Source organism: Mustelus asterias, chromosome 3 (genome assembly GCF_964213995.1).
Source record: "Mustelus asterias chromosome 3, sMusAst1.hap1.1, whole genome shotgun sequence".
NCBI lineage: Eukaryota > Metazoa > Chordata > Chondrichthyes > Carcharhiniformes > Triakidae > Mustelus > Mustelus asterias.
The window spans coordinates 134,074,253-134,091,621 of NC_135803.1; the positions used below are offsets into that span (position 1 = coordinate 134,074,253).

At 46.4% G+C, this 17,369-nt stretch overlaps 1 protein-coding gene across 4 annotated transcripts in view; it reads right to left on the reverse strand.

Annotated features, from left to right (window-relative positions):
• Window positions 1–17,369, reverse strand: part of fbln2 (fibulin 2) — a 235,781-nt gene that overhangs the window by 168,670 nt on the left and 49,742 nt on the right. For all 4 annotated transcript variants that reach the window (XM_078209667.1, XM_078209664.1, XM_078209665.1 and 1 more), the window contains one exon: window positions 11,069–11,248. In XM_078209667.1, the coding sequence (XP_078065793.1) occupies window positions 11,069–11,248 (180 nt within the window). The remainder of the gene's footprint in view (window positions 1–11,068; window positions 11,249–17,369) is intronic.

The window sequence follows — 17,369 nt, forward strand, 5'->3', positions numbered from 1 at the left end:
AAGGCCACTGCTGAACAGAAGCAAAATAGCAGCCGAGAAGCAAGTGGAATAGGAAAGACTGCACTGTTATAATGTTGACCCTCCACTCATGCAGTCTTCTTAGAATTCTGCGGGAAGGTTTGGGCTGAAAGTATACAGGGATTATCATAGTGTGCTGGTCACCCTATAAAGTGAGTATAGACAGGAGAATCAAGTTAGTAAGCTGCAGTGACTTGTTAATCAGCAATTAGGTGTCAGAACTGAAAAATTAGATGCCATTAATTTATTTATTTGAAGTTTAGGAGACATTAATCAATGCCACGTAGAAAGTAGGTGCCAGAATTTTGTACCCTGAATAAATGATTTGGAACACATGAATAATACACATTTCTGCACATTAAACCATCCAAACAAGTGTACTGCAGTCAACTACTATAGATTGGAATTTGGACAACTGATTTTCATTTTGTTCCACATTACAGTCTTTGGAATTTGCATATCTGTGAACCACAGCAGGCTCAGATGGTAATTATTCAATGCTGTTCTACAGGATTAGAAAATTCCAGGAAGAATCACAAAAAGATTGTTCCTGAAAGTAGATTTTGTGCTCATTGAAGGGAAGGGAGTTCATGCTGAGAGTTGGGAATACTATCCTATTTGGTCGCTGTCATTCCTGGGCCTGGGAAGACTTCGGAGACAGGGTAAGAGGGCAGCAATTTGGAATAGAATGTCTTTTTCTCAGTTCGCCACACCTTTTCTTTCAGGGAACAAGTGCCTCCGAAGGTCGGGTAGATGTGACGTGTTGACATCAGAAGAACCAGAACAAGGGGAGCAATAACACCCACCCGAAATCTTGTCAGTTCCATTTTCTTTGCCTCCGTCACAAGTACCCAAGGTGGAACAAGCCAAAAATGCCAGGTGCCTGTCACAGATTGATAGCAGAGCAATTGATGTGAAAATGAGGTGACATTAGGACGTGGCAATTGGAATATGTTGTCCTTTTAGGAAAATCAGCAATCCTTGGCTGGGACAGTCTGCACGATTGATAGTGACAAGGTTACGGGAAAATTCCTACCAATGTTAAGGTGAAATGGAAAATGGGGCAACTTCCATTCTCGGCAAAGGGTTGTCTGTGTGGAGTTTGCACGTTCTCCCCGTGTCTGCGTAGGTTTCCTTTGGGTGCTCCGGTTTCCTCCCACACTCCAAAAATGTGCAGTTGAGTGGATTGACCATGGTGAATGTGGGGGTGGTGGGCCTGGGTGGGATGCTCTTTCGGAGAGTCATGCAGACGCAATGGGCCCAATGGCCTCCTTCTAATAGGGGTGGCATGGTGGCACAGCAGCTAGCACCGCTGCCTCACAGCGCCAGGGACCCGGGTTCAATTCCAGCCTCAGCTGACTGTGTGGCGTTTTCACATTTTCCCTGTGTCTGCGTGGGTTTCCTCTGGGTGCTCCGGTTTCCTCCCACAGTCCAAATATGTGCAGGTTAGGTGGATTGGCCATATTAAATTGCCCGTTAGTGTCCCAACATGTGTAGGTTAGGTGGATTGGCCAACATGTGTAGGTTAACGGGGATAGGGCAAGGGGGGGGGGATGGTCTTTCGGAGAGTCAATGCTGACTCGATGGGCTGAATGGCCTCCTTCTGCACTGTATGGATTCTATGAAACACCCTTAAAATTTGGGAACGTGTCATGTGTAGGGCAGACTGGCGATCAGATGCCCTATCCAGTACAAAGAACAAAGAACAATACAGCACGGGAACAGGCCCATCGGCCCTCCAAGCCCGTGCCGCTCCCTGGTCCAAACTAGACCATTCTTTTGTATCCCTCCATTCCCACTCCGTTCATATGGCTATCTAGATAAGTCTTAAACGTTCCCAGTGTGTCCGCCTCCACCACCTTGCCTGGCAACGCATTCCAGGCCCCCACCACCCTCTGATATCCTTCTGATATCTGTGTTAAACCTCCCCCCCTTCACCTTGAACCTATGACCCCTCGTGAACGTCACCACCGACCTGGGGAAAAGCTTCCCACCGTTCACCCTATCTATGCCTTTCATAATTTTATACACCTCTATTAAGTCTCCCCTCATCCTCCGTCTTTCCAGGGAGAACAACCCCAGTTTACCCAATCTCTCCTCATAACTAAGCCCCTCCATACCAGGCAACATCCTGGTAAACCTCCTCTGTACTCTCTCCAAAGCCTCCACGTCTTTCTGGTAGTGTGGCGACCAGAACTGGACGCAGTATTCCAAATTCCAAAGTACTAGCGGGGAAGGAGGATCCCCAGTACTTCAATAACTCAGTGGCCACCTCAATTGCTGCTTGCTCAGGGTCAGGTTAGCTTGATGCAAGACAAGGTTGCCTCTATATGGCATCAATTTCAGAGGACATTCAGACTTCCCAAATCAGCCACCCTCATAATCTTAGAGTGAAATTGCCAATGTTTTACCAACCAGTGAATGTTAAATGTGGCTTTGTGTTGCAGGTCCAGGTCTGTTAGAAATTAGCCTGAAACCCAAGAGCCAGGCTGAACACATGAAACCCATTAGTCATTTATAAAATGGACAAGTTGCCTCTTTTGTCATAATAAATGAACCTCGAGCAGAAATTGCATGACTGTGCGTTTTTGAAATATTTGATTGTCGAAAAGCAATTTAGTTAGCAGTCATGAAATAATAACGGCCCCTGATGGTACACCCGCAATCAGTCGAGACGTAGCAGCTAATGAGTCATTTAAACAATTTGAATGTTGAAATGTTGTCTCATCCAACTTTGAACCACGGAATTGTAGATGACGATGGCTAAACAGGAGAAACTAAAACCCAATTTATCGCCAAAACACAGCACACAGGTCTCCCGCTCTGCTTTTAAAATGCACTCAAGGCCTGGAAAGCAGACCTTAAAAGTTACAGCAGAATGGATTACAGAAAGCAAAGGATTGTTCCATTTGAGGGTGCTGCGCTGAACTATCGCTTTGTTCAGTGCAGTGAGAACGGAATGTCTTCTTTGGAGCAGAAATATGAGCAGTGTTCACAAAGTCTTCCTGGGAGTTCACAAGCAAGTGAATGTAGTTTCCTTAAGTTAAGAAATGGTTTTCAGAACTCGGAAAGACAGCCTAAGTAATAAACCGCAGATTGTCCCACTCTAAGGCCAGAATTTTTCAGCCCGTTCCTGCCAGCGGGATCTTCCAGTCCTGTCGATGGCAAACACCGGCCGCGGGAGTTTCCTGATGGGAAGGGTTGCATACAACAGGAAGACCTGTTGACAGCGGTGGGATCAGAAGATGCTGTCGCCAGCCAATGGCGGGATGTCTCCACCGCCACGAAACACGCTGCAGGGAGAGGGGGAAGCGGGGGGCATGGAAAATCCCACCCAAAATATATGCCCATAGGTTTGTCACAAAAGTGTCATAGAATCCCTACAGTGCAGAAGGAGGTCATTCGGCCCGTCAAGCCTGCACTGACAACAATCCCACCCAGCCCCTATCCCATGTATTTGTCCCGCTAATCCCCTAACCCACACATTTTGGGAAACTAAGGGGCAATTTAGCATGGCCAATCAACATAACCCTCTTTGGACTGTGGGAGGAAACCGGAGCACCCAGAGGAAAGCCATGCAGGCACAGGGAGAATGTGCAAACTCCACACAGACAGTCACCCAAGGCCAGAATTGAACCCGTGTCTCTGAGGAGCAGCAGTGCTAACCACTGTGCTACCATGCCGCCCCAATAGGAAATAACAGTAAAGGGCCCGTCCAGGATTTGAACCCGGGACCTCTCGCGGACACGCTGATTGCAACACCCAAAGCGAGACTCATACCGCTAGACCAACGAGCCACAGTGCCTTCTAACCTGATGGAGCTTCATTGAACAGCATGCAATCTCTAATTCTTTTATGGAGGCAGACTGATGCCCACGTCCACTTTATTGAATTTCAAACTTTATTGCTGGCACTATATATTGGATTGGAATACACTTTGATTTACCAGCCATTGGCATCAGGTTCATCAGCAAAACCTCGCACCAGAACTGTTCCCCAGAAATGAGAAACTTCTACTTATTGCCTTCATAAGCAGATGTCAATATTTCCCCTTTCGAAGCATCTAACTCCAAAGGGTTGCTGGCATATACAGAAATTAATTCAGAATTACATGTGGTCAAGCTGAACAGCATTCATTCAAAAGGTGGCAATACATCCATCCAATCTATCTACAACTACTTCTAAATGCCACCTTTGCCCTTTATGTGAGTTACCTTACTGGTCCAAGTTTGTCGTCTGCTCTTTCTACGAAGAGGTCTGCACGGTGAGTGCTGTTTGACTGAGTTGGAGTTGGGTGAACACAGGGAGTTTGGTGAAACAGGCAGCAGAGGCTACAAGGGAGAGTGCTGATTGGTAAGTAAGTGTTATTTTTTCTTTTTGCTCTTGGCATTGTAGTTATTCTACACTATAATAATGTTTCTGTGTAATTTCTGTGGTTTATTGTTTGAAAAGGTTATATTCAGTAGTAACAGGGAGCAGGAAAGAAGGGCCCTAGAAAATTGGATATAATCTGAAACAAAACATTTTTCAAAAGTTTAATTTAAAGGGGTAAGACATGACAGGAGAGCTCCAAGCCGTGGTTAGCTCCTCTTGCTCCATGTGGCAGGCTGGGGACAGTTCCAATCCCCTGGGTCAGCATGTGTGTGGGAAGTGTCTCCAGCTACAGCTCCTTGGAAGCTCGAGTTTCAGAACTGGAACGGTAGCTGGAGACACTGTGGAGCATCCACAAGTCAGAGAGTATCGTGGATAGCACATGTAGAGAGGTGGTCACACCGCAGGCTCAGACTCCGCAGGCAGGAAGGGAATGGGTGATCACCAAACAGAGCGGGAGAGATAGGCAGGTGGAGCAGGAATCTCCTGTGGCCATTCCCCTGCAGAACAGATATACCGCTTTGGATACTGTTCAGGGGAATGGCCTCTCTGGGGAAAGCAGTAGCAGCCAAACTCGTTGCACCACGGTTGGTTCTGCTGCAGGGGGGAGGGGTAAAAAGTGTGCCAGTGCAATAGTTATAGGGGATTCAATTGTAAGGGGAATAGACAGGCGTTTCTGTGGCCGCAAACGAGACTCCAGGATGGTATGTTGCCTCCCTGGTGCTCGGGTCAAGGATGTCTCGGAGCGGCTGCAGGACATTCTGAAGGGGGAGGGTGAGCAGCCAGTGGTCGTAGTACATGTTGGTACAAATTACATAGGTAAAAAAAGGGATGAGGTCCTAAAAGCAGAATGCAGGGAGCTAGGAAAAAAGTTAAGAAATTGGACCTCAAAGGTAGTGATTTCAGGATTACTACCGGTGCCACGTGCTAGTCAGAGTAGAAATGAGAGGATATGTCAGATAAATACGTGGCTGAAGAGATGGTGTCAGGGGAAGGGTTTCAGATTCCTGGGGCATTGGGACCGGTTCTGGGGGAGGTGGGACCTGTACAAATTGGATGGGTTACACCTGGGCAGGACTGGTACTGATATCCTAGGGGGAGTATTTGCTAGAGCGGCTGGGGAGGGTTTAAACTAATATGCCAGGGGAATGGGATCCTATGTAAGAAGTCAGAGAAGGAGGGTGCAAGGGCAAAATGTGGGGAGAAGGTTCCAACTACATGAAAAATCAGGAAAAAAGTTAAAAGAAAGGAGAACTCAGGTGATGTTATTAATGGAAGTGTTAGAATTCTAAAAGAAAGTACAAAAACTAGCTTAAGGGCACTTTATCTGAATGTTCGTAGCATTGGAAACAAGGTAAATGAGTTGACAGCACAAATCATTGCGAACGAGTATGATTTGGTGGCCATTATAGAGACATGGTTGCAGGATGGTCACGACTGGGAGTTAAATATCCAGGGGTATCAGACTGTTCGAAGGGACCGACAGGAAGGTAAGGGAGGTGGTGTAGCTCTGATATTTAAGGATGACATCAGGGCAGTAGTGAGAGATGATATAGGTTCTATGGAAAAAAAGGTTGAATCCATTTGAGTGGAAATTAGAAATAGTGAGGAGAAAAAGTCACTGATAGGTGTAGTCTATAAGCCACCAAATAATGACATCATGGTGGGGCGAGAAATAAACAAAGAAATAACTGATGCATGTAAAAATGGTACAGTAATTATCATGGGGGATTTTAATCTACATATCAATTGGTCAAACCAGGTCGGTCAAGGCAGCCTTGAGGAGGAGTTCATAGAATGTATCCGTGATAGCTTCCTTGAACAGTATGTAATGGAACCTACAAGGGAACAAACTATCCTAGATTTGGTCCTGTGTATTGAGACAGGAATAATTAATGATCTTGCAGTTAGGGATCCTCTCAGAAGAAGCGATCACAGTATGGTTGAATTTAAAATACAGATGGAGCGTGAGAAGGTAAAATCCAATGTCTTGTGCTTTAACAAAGGAGACTACAAAGAGACGAGGGAGGTGTGGGCTAAGGTAGGCTGGGAGCAAAAACTTTATGGTGGGACAATTGAGGAACAGTGGAGGACCTTCAAAGTGATCTTTCACAGTGTTCAGCAAAAGTATATACCAGCGATAAGGAAGGACTGTAGAAAAAGAGATAATTAGCCATGGATATCTAAGGAAATAAAGGAGGGTATCAAATTGAAAGAAAATGCATCAAAGTGGCAAAGATTAGTGGGAAACTAGAGGATTGGGAAATCTTTAAAGGTCAACAGAAAGCCATGAAAAAAGCTATAAAGAAAAGTAAGATGGAAGATGAGAGTAAACTAGATCAGAATATAAAAACAGAAAGCAAAGGTTTCTACAAATATATAAAATGAAAAAGAGTGGCTAAAGTAAACATTGGTCCTTGGAGGATGAGAAGGGGAATGTAATAACTGGAAATGAGAAAATGGCTGAGGCATTGAACAGGTATTTAGTGTCGGTCTTCACAGTGGAAGACACAAATGATACACCAAAAATTGATGACATGAAGGCTATGGCAGGTGAGGACCTAGAAACTATCATTATCACGAAAGGGGTAGTGTTGGGCAAGTTAATGGGGCTAAAGGTAGACAAATCTCCTGGTCCTGATGGAATGCATCCCAGGGTACTAAAAGAGATGGAGGGAGAAATAGCAAATGCACTAGTGATAATTTACCAAAATTTGCTGGACTCTGGGGTGGTTCCCACAGATTGGAAAACAGTAAATGTGACGCCACTGTTTAAAAAAGGAGGTAGACAAAAGGCAGGTAACTATAGGCCGATTAGCTTAACTTCTGTAGTCGAGAAAATGCTTGAATCTATCATCAAGGAAGAAATAACGAGACATCTGGATATAAATTGTCCCATTGTTAAGACGCAGCGTGGGTTCATGAAGGGCAGGTCATGTTTGACTAATTTGGTGGAATTCTTTGAGAACATTACATGTGCAGTGGACAATGGGGAACCTGTGGATGTGGTGTATCTGGATTTCCAGAAGACATTTGACAAGGTGCCGCACCAAAGACTGCTACATAAGATAAAGGTGCATGCATGGTGTTATGGGTAATGTATTAGCATGGATAGAGGATTGGTTAACTAACAGAAAGCAAAGAGTGGGAATAAATGTGTGTTTTTCTGGTTGGTGATCAGTGACTAGTGGTGTGCCTCAGGGATCAGTGTTGGGACCGCAATTGTTTACGATTTACATAGATGATTTGGAGTTGGGGATCAAGTGTAGTGTGTCAAAATTCGCAGATGACACTAAGATGAGTGGCAGAGCAAAGTGTGCAGAGGATGCTGAAAGTCTACAAAGGGAGATAGATAGTCCAAGTCAGTGGGTGAAGGTCTGGCAGATGGAGTACAATGTTGGTAAATGTGAGGTCATCCATTTTGGTAGAATTAACAGCAAAATGGATTATTATTTAAATGGTAAAAAATTGCAGCATGCTGCTGTGCAGAGGGACCTGGGTGTCCTTGTGCAGGAATCTCAAGGAGTTGGTTTGCAAGTGCAGCAGGCAATTAAGAAGGCAAATGGAATTGTGGCCTTTATTGCTAGAGGGATGGAGTTTAAAAACAGCGAGGTTATGTTGCAGCTGTATAAGGTGTTGGTGAGGCCACACCTGGAATACTGTGTACAGTTTTGGTCTCCTTACTTGAGAAAGGATATACTGGCATTGGAGGAGGTGCAGAGGAGATTCACTAGGTTGATTCCGGAGTTGAGAGTGTTGGCTTATGCGGGGAGACTGAGTAGACTGGGGCCAAACTCATTGGAATTCAGACGAATGAGGGGAAATCTTATAGAAACATATAACATTATGAAGGGAATAGAGAAGATAGAAGCAGGGAAGTTGTTTCCACTGGCGGGTGAAACTAGAACTAGAGGGCATAGCCTCAAAATAAGGGGAAGCAGATTTAGGACTGAGTTGAGGAGGAACTTCTTCACACAAAGGCTTGTGAATCTATGGAATTCTCTGCCCAGTGAAGCAGTTGAGGCTACCTCATTGAATGTTTTTAAGGCAAGGATAGATACATTTTTGAACAGTAAAGGAATTAAGGCTTATGGTGAACGGGCAGGTAAGTGGAGCTGAGTCCACGAAAAGATTAGCCACGATCTTATTGAATGGCACAGCAAGCTCGAGGGGTCAGATTGCCTACTCCTGCTCCTAGTTCTTATGATCCGCAAGTAAGATAAAGCTGAGCAAAGGATGGCTGAGATGGGTTCCTCAAAGCCTTAGAGATCTGGGATTGTTTTCACCTCAAAGGGACAGTAGTCTCAGATGGACTAATTTCTGACAGCCTTTCTATTGCCGCGTCAAGTGTGCTGAACCATATTTGAGCTCCTTCATGTGAAGACACTAGGAGGGGGCTGAAGCAAGTTTAGTGCTACACTTGGAGAGAGAATAGCATTCATGTCTAGTCCTGCAGTTCACTGATGCAGATTCTGAGCTGCGACTGGTCGATGTCCGAACAGGTCAAGTAGTCCCAACCAGGACTTAGAAAACCTATGAAAGTATGTGCGTTATTCAGACAAACCTACAGGGCATCATTTGAAGCAGTGAAGCTGCAATTCCTGAAGTCGCCACCACCACCTTTCCAACATATCTTAGTTTCAGAAATTTCCAGTACAGTCATTTTCTCCAAGGCATTCTGCAAATCCTAACTAGTTTCCTCCAATGTTATAGATCATAGAATCGTAGGACCCCACTGAGTCTGCACCGACAACAATCCCCACCGAGGCCATATCCCCGTAAACTCACATATTTACCCTGCTAATCCCCCTGACAACAAGGCTGGAATTTTACCAGCCCGCCCACCACGGGAATCGGAGCAGGCGAGGGGCGGAGCACGGAAAGGTCTGTTGACCATGGGCAGGATTTTACAGTTTCAGGACAAGCGAGGCTGTAAAATCCCACCCAATGAGTCAATTTGGCATGGCCAATCCACCTAATGTGAAGTGAACTCGCATTTCTCCATCATTTCACCGATAAACATTGAAACCTTTGCCACTGCCTCCACATATAAAGAGTGCTCTTCAATTATAATTCTTTCACTTTGTTAGCAAAATTGAAGCACACGGGATAAAGGGACAATAATTTACAGGGTCACCAAACAGTCAAAAGGCAGAAGGCAGAGTGTGGTGATGAAGAGTTGTTTTGCAGACTGAAGGGAAATGTGCAGTGGTGTCCCCAGGCTCTGGGACTGGGACCACTGTTCATCTTGATATATTTTGATTAAGGACCAAGAATTGGGTAGATAGGGCACCATTTCAAAGTTCAGGTGACTCAAAATTCAGAATGTAGCAAGCCGTGAGGGGAGGGAGGGATAGTAAACACAGGACCACATAGACTGGCGAAATAAACAGACACATGGCAAATTAAATTTAATGCAGAGAGATATGGGACGGGATTTTCTGGCCGCGCTCACCCCAAAACCGGAAAATCCTGCTGCCCAAGGTCAAGGGACCTTTGCATGGTCCGCCTCCCACCCGCTATGATTCCCGTGGCAGGCGAGACGGGAAAATTGCCTCCATGAAGTCAGTCAGATTGATAGGAAAAACGCAGAGGCACAATATGAACTGAATGATACAATTTTAAAACTGGATATAGGAACAAAGAAACCAATGGTACAAACACAAGCCTTTGAACTCATCTAGGAAATTTGACGTGATTGTTGGCTTTATAAATAGAAGCAAGGAATCTATCCACGCTTTTACAAATCACTGGTCAGGCCCCAGCTGAAGTTTGGTCCAATTCTGTTCATCTTAATTTAGAAAGAATGACAAGGCCTGTTAGACGCTGCAGAGGAGACTGCTGGAATTGTATCAGGTGTGAAAGAATTCAGTTACGGGCAGAGATGGGAGCAGCTGGACTTCCGCTCCTTGCAGCGGAGAGGGGTAAAGGAAAATTAGAAGTGTTCAAAATCCTGAAAGACTTTAAGGAGAAATGGGTTTTATTGGTAGGAGGTTCAGTCACCAAAGGTCACAGGCATGAGGTGATTGGCCGAAGAAACAAAGGTGACATGTGGAAACACTTTTCTTTTGCATAGAAAGTTGTCATGAATTGGAATGCATTTCCCAATAGGGAAAGGCTTCATTATAACTTTCAAAAGAAAATTGGATAAATGCATGAAGGGGAAATTGGGTTTCCTCCGGGTGCTCCGGTTTCCTCCCACAGTCCAAAGATGTGCGGGTTAGGTGGACTGGCCATGATAAATTGCCCCTCGGTGTTCCAAGATGTGTAGGTTAAATGGATTAGCCATGGGAAATGTGCAGGGTTCTGGGGATAGGCCAGGGAAGAGACACTGGTAAGATCCTCTGTCAGAGAGTTGGTGCAGACTCGATGAGCCGAATGGCCTCTTCTGCACTGTAAGAATTCAATGATTCTGTTGACTGAACAATGGGAATAGACTTGTGGATGGGATATGATTGGAGAGCTCATTTAAAAAGCTGGCACAGGCACAATGGACCGAATGGTCTCCTTCTGTTCTTTATCATTCTATGATCCTATTCCATTTTCAACATTGGGCCTCCAAAATTTGGCTTCTTTGTCAAGGGTAGGTGTTTCTCCATCTGCCGTACAAAAATGGCATGCTCCTTCTCTTCCACTTCCAGGTTTTATGCCATACAAAGTCAAACCGGTTGTAACTTACCATCTGCTTCCTTGCCAGTGGGTTTCTCTGAGCCAGTGCTGGAATTATTGTGATGCCATGTTGGAGTTGGGGAGGGTGTAGCAGGAGTTGTGGATACTGAAGTGGCAGCAGTTGTGAATCTGCGTGTAGTCAGGTCATCATCAGGGTATTGGTGTTCGGCCTTTTCCTCCATGGCATTTCCTATGATATTAAACACAGAATAGCCTGGTTAGTTATGCATAGAGTGACTGGAAGAAATTGCAGGAGACTGGAAGGTTATTACTGGAATTGAAGGAAGTGCATGAAACTGACACCACACATGATGAGTTTGACCAGCCTTTATCAATTTCTCTTGCAATACCTCATCTCTTTAATCTTGTCATCTCTCACACCCTTCATTTTTTATTCATCTGTGGGACATGGATGTCGCTGGCTGGCCAGCATTTATTACCCTAGTTGCCCAAGGGCAGTTGAGAGTCAACCACATTGCTGTGGCTCTGGAGTCACATGTAGGCCACACCAACTAAGGATGGCAGATTTCCTTCCCTAAAGGACAGTAGTGAACCAGACGGGTCTTTCCAACAATCGACAATGGTTTCATAGTCATCAGCAGATTCTCAATGCTAGATTTTTTTTGTTGAATTCAAATTACATCATCTGCTGTGGCGGGATTCAAACCCGGGTCCCCAGACCATTAGCTGAGTTTCTGGATTAATAGTCGAGTGATAATACCACCAGGCCATCGCCTCCCCCTGGCCAAGGACAGTATTACTTATTATGTACTTATTATTTGCAGAGCTTCCTCCTCATGTGAGCTTAGAGCTTACAATGTTGGTGTTCTTTCTCTAGTTTCAGCTCTGGGCAATTGTTACATATCAACTGGTAACTACCACAAAGAGAAAAGTAATGAGGTGCCACACTCGTGGGTTGTAGTGAAACATGATGCAAGTTTATTTAAGAAGATGTTGCTTATTCCAGGTCTAGAATGGAAGAACCACAAAAGCCCACAAATCTCTTTGCTTACGTCACTACAGAGCGTGTGAGGTTATAGCAGAAGAGATGCTACCACTCTAAGTACGTAACAGCAATCAATAAGATTTAGGTATTAATAGACACACACAACAGAGTTTCACAATGTGGTAAGAACTGGGGTGAAATAAACTGAACAAGTATACATCTCACAATAATAGGATGGGGTGGAATAGGATAGCAGCAAATATTGGCATCAGAAAGCAATGGTGAGGATGGCATTTGGTCCACTTCATTGTACACTTGTACAAGCTTCATTGTAAGGGACAGCACGGTGGCACAGTGGTTAGCACTGTTGCCTCATAGAGCCAGGGACCTGGGTTCAATTCCGGCTCCAGGTGACTGTGTGAAATTTGCACATTCTCCCCGTGTCTGCGTGGGTTTCCTCTGGGCGCTCTGCTTTCCTCCCACAGCCCAAAGATGTGTGGGTTAGGTTGATTGGCCATGCTAAATTGCCCCTTATTGTCAGGGGGATTGGCAGGATAAATAAGTGGAGTTACAGGGATAGGGCCTGGATGGGATTGTTGACTGTGCAGTCTTGATGGGCCAAATGGCCTCCTTCTTCACTGTCGGGATTCTATGATTCTACACATATGAGCAGGACACTGACATAAATGAAAATTGCACTGACTAGATTCTGCCTTCAGACTCTTTCCACCTGTAGGTGGGGTTCTTCAGAAATGATTCCCAGCTTGGCTAATAGTTGTGATCGGGCCTCCTATTTCACCGAACATGTCTCTTTGTGTGGTAAGGAAGTTGCAACATGCGACAGACTGCTATGATTTTGAAAATCTGGTGGTGCTACACAGAAATCTCACTGAATTCAATTAATACGGAATAAAAACACAAAATGCTGGAAATATTCAGCAAGTCTGGCAGCATCTGTGGAGAGAGAAACAGAGTTAACATTTCAAGCCCGATGTGAGTCTTCTTTGGAACCAAAATGTGTTGGGTTTGATGCTGTTGAAAAAGGGGGAGAGGGGCAGGTGGAACAAAATGCAAAGTCAGAGATAGGTTAAAGGGTGGGGGAAATTAAATGACAAAAGGTGTCAACATGGAGCACAAAACAAAGGGAGTCATAAAGATAGTATTAAAATCTAAATCTTTGGTCTAGAGGAGGAGTTAATAGCAGAATAAAGGCCAGCACTGTCTGAAAGTAAAATAGCAGAATTTGTTAATAGCAGGGAAAAGGTCAGCACTGTCTGAAAGTAAAATAGCAGAATTTGTTAATAGCGGGGAAATGGTCAACACTGTCTGAAAGCACTGTCTGAAGGGGCAGCGCTCTGAAAGCTTGTAGCTTGTGCTGCCAAATAAACCTGTTGGACTTTAACCTGGTATTGTGAGACTTCTTACTATGCTTACCCCAGTCGAATGCCGGCATCTCCACATGAAAGCAAAATAGCAGAATTTGTTAATAGAGGGGAAAAGATCAGTAATGTCTGAATGAAAAAAACATGAAAGTTAGATACTTGGGGGGGAGGGGAATCAAATTGGAGGACAGAGTTTGAAGTTGTTGTCTTCACCGTCAAGTCCAGGAGGCTGTAAAGTGCTGAATCAGATGTTGCACTGTTCCTCAGCCAGCATTGGAACATTATAGCGTACCAAGGGCAGAAATGTGAGCCTGATAGCAAGATGATGAATTGGAATGACAAGTGGCCAAAAGGTTGGGGGGATCATGCTTGCGGACCGAGTGAAAATGTTCTGCAGAGCCGTCATCCAGTGTCTGTTTTGTCTTCCCAATGTAGAGGAGACCGCAGTGTGGGCAGCGAATATAGTCGACTAAATTGAAAGTTGTGCAAGTAAATTGCTGCTTTACCAGAAGGAGTGCTTGGGGCCTTGAACACTGAGGAGCCAGGAGATAAAGGGGCGGGTGTTACACCTCCTGCGATTGTACGGGAAGGTGACATAAAAGGGGATGAGGTGTTGGGGGTGATGAACAGTTGATTCCATCTCATTCATGTGCAGAATTGTGCGCGCAAATGCCCACAATGCTGACAGCAGTCATCCCTTGTCATTTTATATCAGACTATGGTACAATTTGAAGAACATTGTCCTTGTTAATATTCATATTAGAATCGACTTCTCAATAACCGATTATCTAATTGTTATCACATTGTGCGAACTGTCTGTGTTCAAATTAGCTGTTCCATTTCCCACACCATAATAGTGACTACATTTCCAATCTGCATTGGTTGCAAAGTGCTTTGTGATGTCCCATGGTTGTGACAGGTGCTATATAAATGCAAGTCTTTTTTGTTGGTGGTTTGATTCACATTGCCAACCCCTGGGACCCCTGTGGAATGCATAAAGAAATGTAACAAAAGTCACCAGAGTAGCAAAGGCAAAGTGTCAATTCCCTGTAACCATTCCTTGCATCCTATTTAAAGGTGTGTCAGCCTTCATTATCTTGACTGTGACAAGCTGATCATTATCATAATGATGAAAGAGCATGCATGAGCAAGCCTGCAAACACTCCTGCTGCGTGGATTGCAGCCCCAGGTAGCAGTCATTAAATGGAGATGTCATAACAATAGACAGTGTCCTCGTCTCATCATTGAATTCATGTCCCCTTCTGTTTGACACACCCTCACAGGAAAACCTCCTTTGTCATAACTGGAAATCACCAGTTACATGTGGCTGTCAGTATAAGGCTACTCACACCACAAGATTTTTGACTTGATTTATTATTGTCATATGTATTAGTATACAGTGAAAAGTATTGTTTCTTGTGCGCTACACAGATAAAGCATACCGTTCATAGGGTACATAGGGGAGAAGGAAAGGAGAGGATGAAGAATGCAGTGTTACAGTCCATAGCTAAGGTGCAGAGAAAGATCCAACTTAATGCGAGGTAGGTCCATTCAACAGTCTGATGGCAGCAGGGACGAAGCTGTCGGTTGTTGCGTGACCTCAGACTTTTGTTATCTTTTTCCCGACGGTAGAAAGTGGAAGAGAGTATGTCCGGGGGGCATGGGGTCCTTGATTAGGCTGGCTGCTTTTCCGAGGCAGGAAACACCCCACAATCCCTGGGAAGCAGGCAGCAATATCTATATTGGTTGGAGAGATTAAAGAGCCAACAGCCAAGGCCATCAGTTACCAACCGGATTAAAGGCTTTGGGACACTCAGGCCTGAAATCCAATTGCTTGCCATCAGATTATATTCTTTGGAGTTTAGAAGAATGAGGGGATCTCATAGAAACTTAGAAAATTCTAACAGGATTAAACAGGGTAGATTCAAAAAGAATGTGGGTGATGGTGGGTTTGAGGATAAGACGTAAACTTTTAGGGCTGAGGTGAGAAGAAATTTCTTCACTCAGTGAGTGGTGAATCTGTGGAATTTACCACCACAGAAAATAGTTGAGGCCAAAACATTGGGGCCGATTTTACCAAATCGGCTCTAAGTGCTGGATGCGGTCGTAAATCAGACCCGCGCCCAGCAGCCGCGCTCCAGCGCCCCCATACGCCTTTTTTCGGCACGGATCCAGTGGGCGGGGCCTAGCGCATTTGCATCTGTCAGAGCACCGAACTGCGCTCAGCGCGCCCGAGCGCGAAAGTCAGAGGCAGTGCTGACAGCACTGCTTTCTGCGCTGCCTTTGACTTTCCCTGGTGGTTGCGGGGGGGGGGGGGGGGGGGGGGGGGTGGGATGTGACGTCTGTTCCCTTTGGGGGGGGGAATAGGGGGGGGTATCTGACGTCTCTTCCCTGAGGGGGGTAGGGGGGGTGATGTGACGTCTCTTCTCTGAGGGGGGGGGGGGGGGAGTAGGGGGGGGGATGTGACATCTCTTCCCTGAGGGGGTGTAGGGGGGGATGTGACATCTCTTCCCTGAGGAGGGGGGGGATCTGACGTCTCTTCCCTGAGGGGGTGTAGGGGGGGATGTGACATCTCTTCCCTGAGGAGGGGGGGGATCTGACGTCTCTTCCCTGGGGGAGGGGGGGGGGGATCTGACGTCTCTTCCCTGAGAGGGAGGGGGGGAGGCACAGAGGGGGGGGATGTGCTGTCTCTTCCCGGGGGGGAGGGGGGGCAGGGGGGGATGTGATGTCTCTTCCCTGAGAGGGGTGGGGTGGGGGGGGATGTGACGTCTCCACCCCTCCCAGGGGCAGAGATGCCACATCCCCCTCTACCCCCCCCTCAGGGAAGAGACATCAGATCCCCCCCCTCCTCAGGGAAGAGATGTCACATCCCCACCCACCCACCCCCCCCCCCCCCCCTCAGGGATGAGATGGCACATCCCCCCCCCTCAGGGAAGAGATGGCACATCCCCACCCCCACCCCCCCCCCCCTCAGGGAAGAGATGTCACTTCCCCCCGCTACCCCCCCCATCAAATGAAGAGACGTCATCCTACCCATCAGGACCCCCGGAGCAAGGCCAGGATCCAGGATCACAAGATGCTTTCGACAGACACCAGCGATCAAGGTAGGTCGGGGGCCCGGGGGGTCCGATCCCAGCAGGGGAGAGGGGGGGGGGGCGGGGGGGCGGCTGCTGGCGGGGCCTGCGTCCCAGATGGTCCAATTGGGGGGGGGAGGGTGAGCTGCCGGGGTGGTGCGTGGGGGCAGTCCGCGAAGGGTGGTCGGGGGCAATTCGACGGTTCAGTTGCTGAGTTGAAGCCCTGTCGGACTTGAATTCAGCAACACGGTAAATGGGCGGGCGCCGATCGGATCGGAGCCTCGTAAAGTGGGAATCCTTGAGTAAGTTGGGCACGGGCTTCATTATGCTGATTTAAATGCATGCAAATGCATTTAAATCGGCCCGCTGGCCGATTCGGGCGCGCGCTGGATCGGCACCCGGATCGGCCATTGGTAAAGGCGCGATTGGCCTCAGGTCGGGTCTGGACCGCGTTTTAGGCCCGACGCCCAACTTTACCATGATTTCCCGCCCGAAAACGGGTGCGAAACTTTGGTAAAATCGGGCCCATTGTGTGATTTCAAGAAGGGAGTAGATATGTCTCTTGGGGCTAAAGTGATCAAGGGATGTGGGGAGAAGGTGGATTCAGGATATTGAATTTGGTGATCAGCCATGATCATAATGAATGGCAGAGCAGGCTCAAAGAGCTGAATGGCCTATTCCTGCTTCTATTTTTCATGAATGTATTTATGTGTGAGATATCTAGCAATTTGCATAGATTTCTAAAATCTGAACTTGCTTCCCCTCTAATTGTGTCACAGCAAGACACAGCTGATAGGGAGAATTTGAGGGAAGCAGTGGTGTAGTGGTATTATCCCTGGAATAGCAATCTAGAAACTCAGCTAATGCTCTGGGGACCAGGGTTCGAATCCCACCACAGCCGATGGTGAA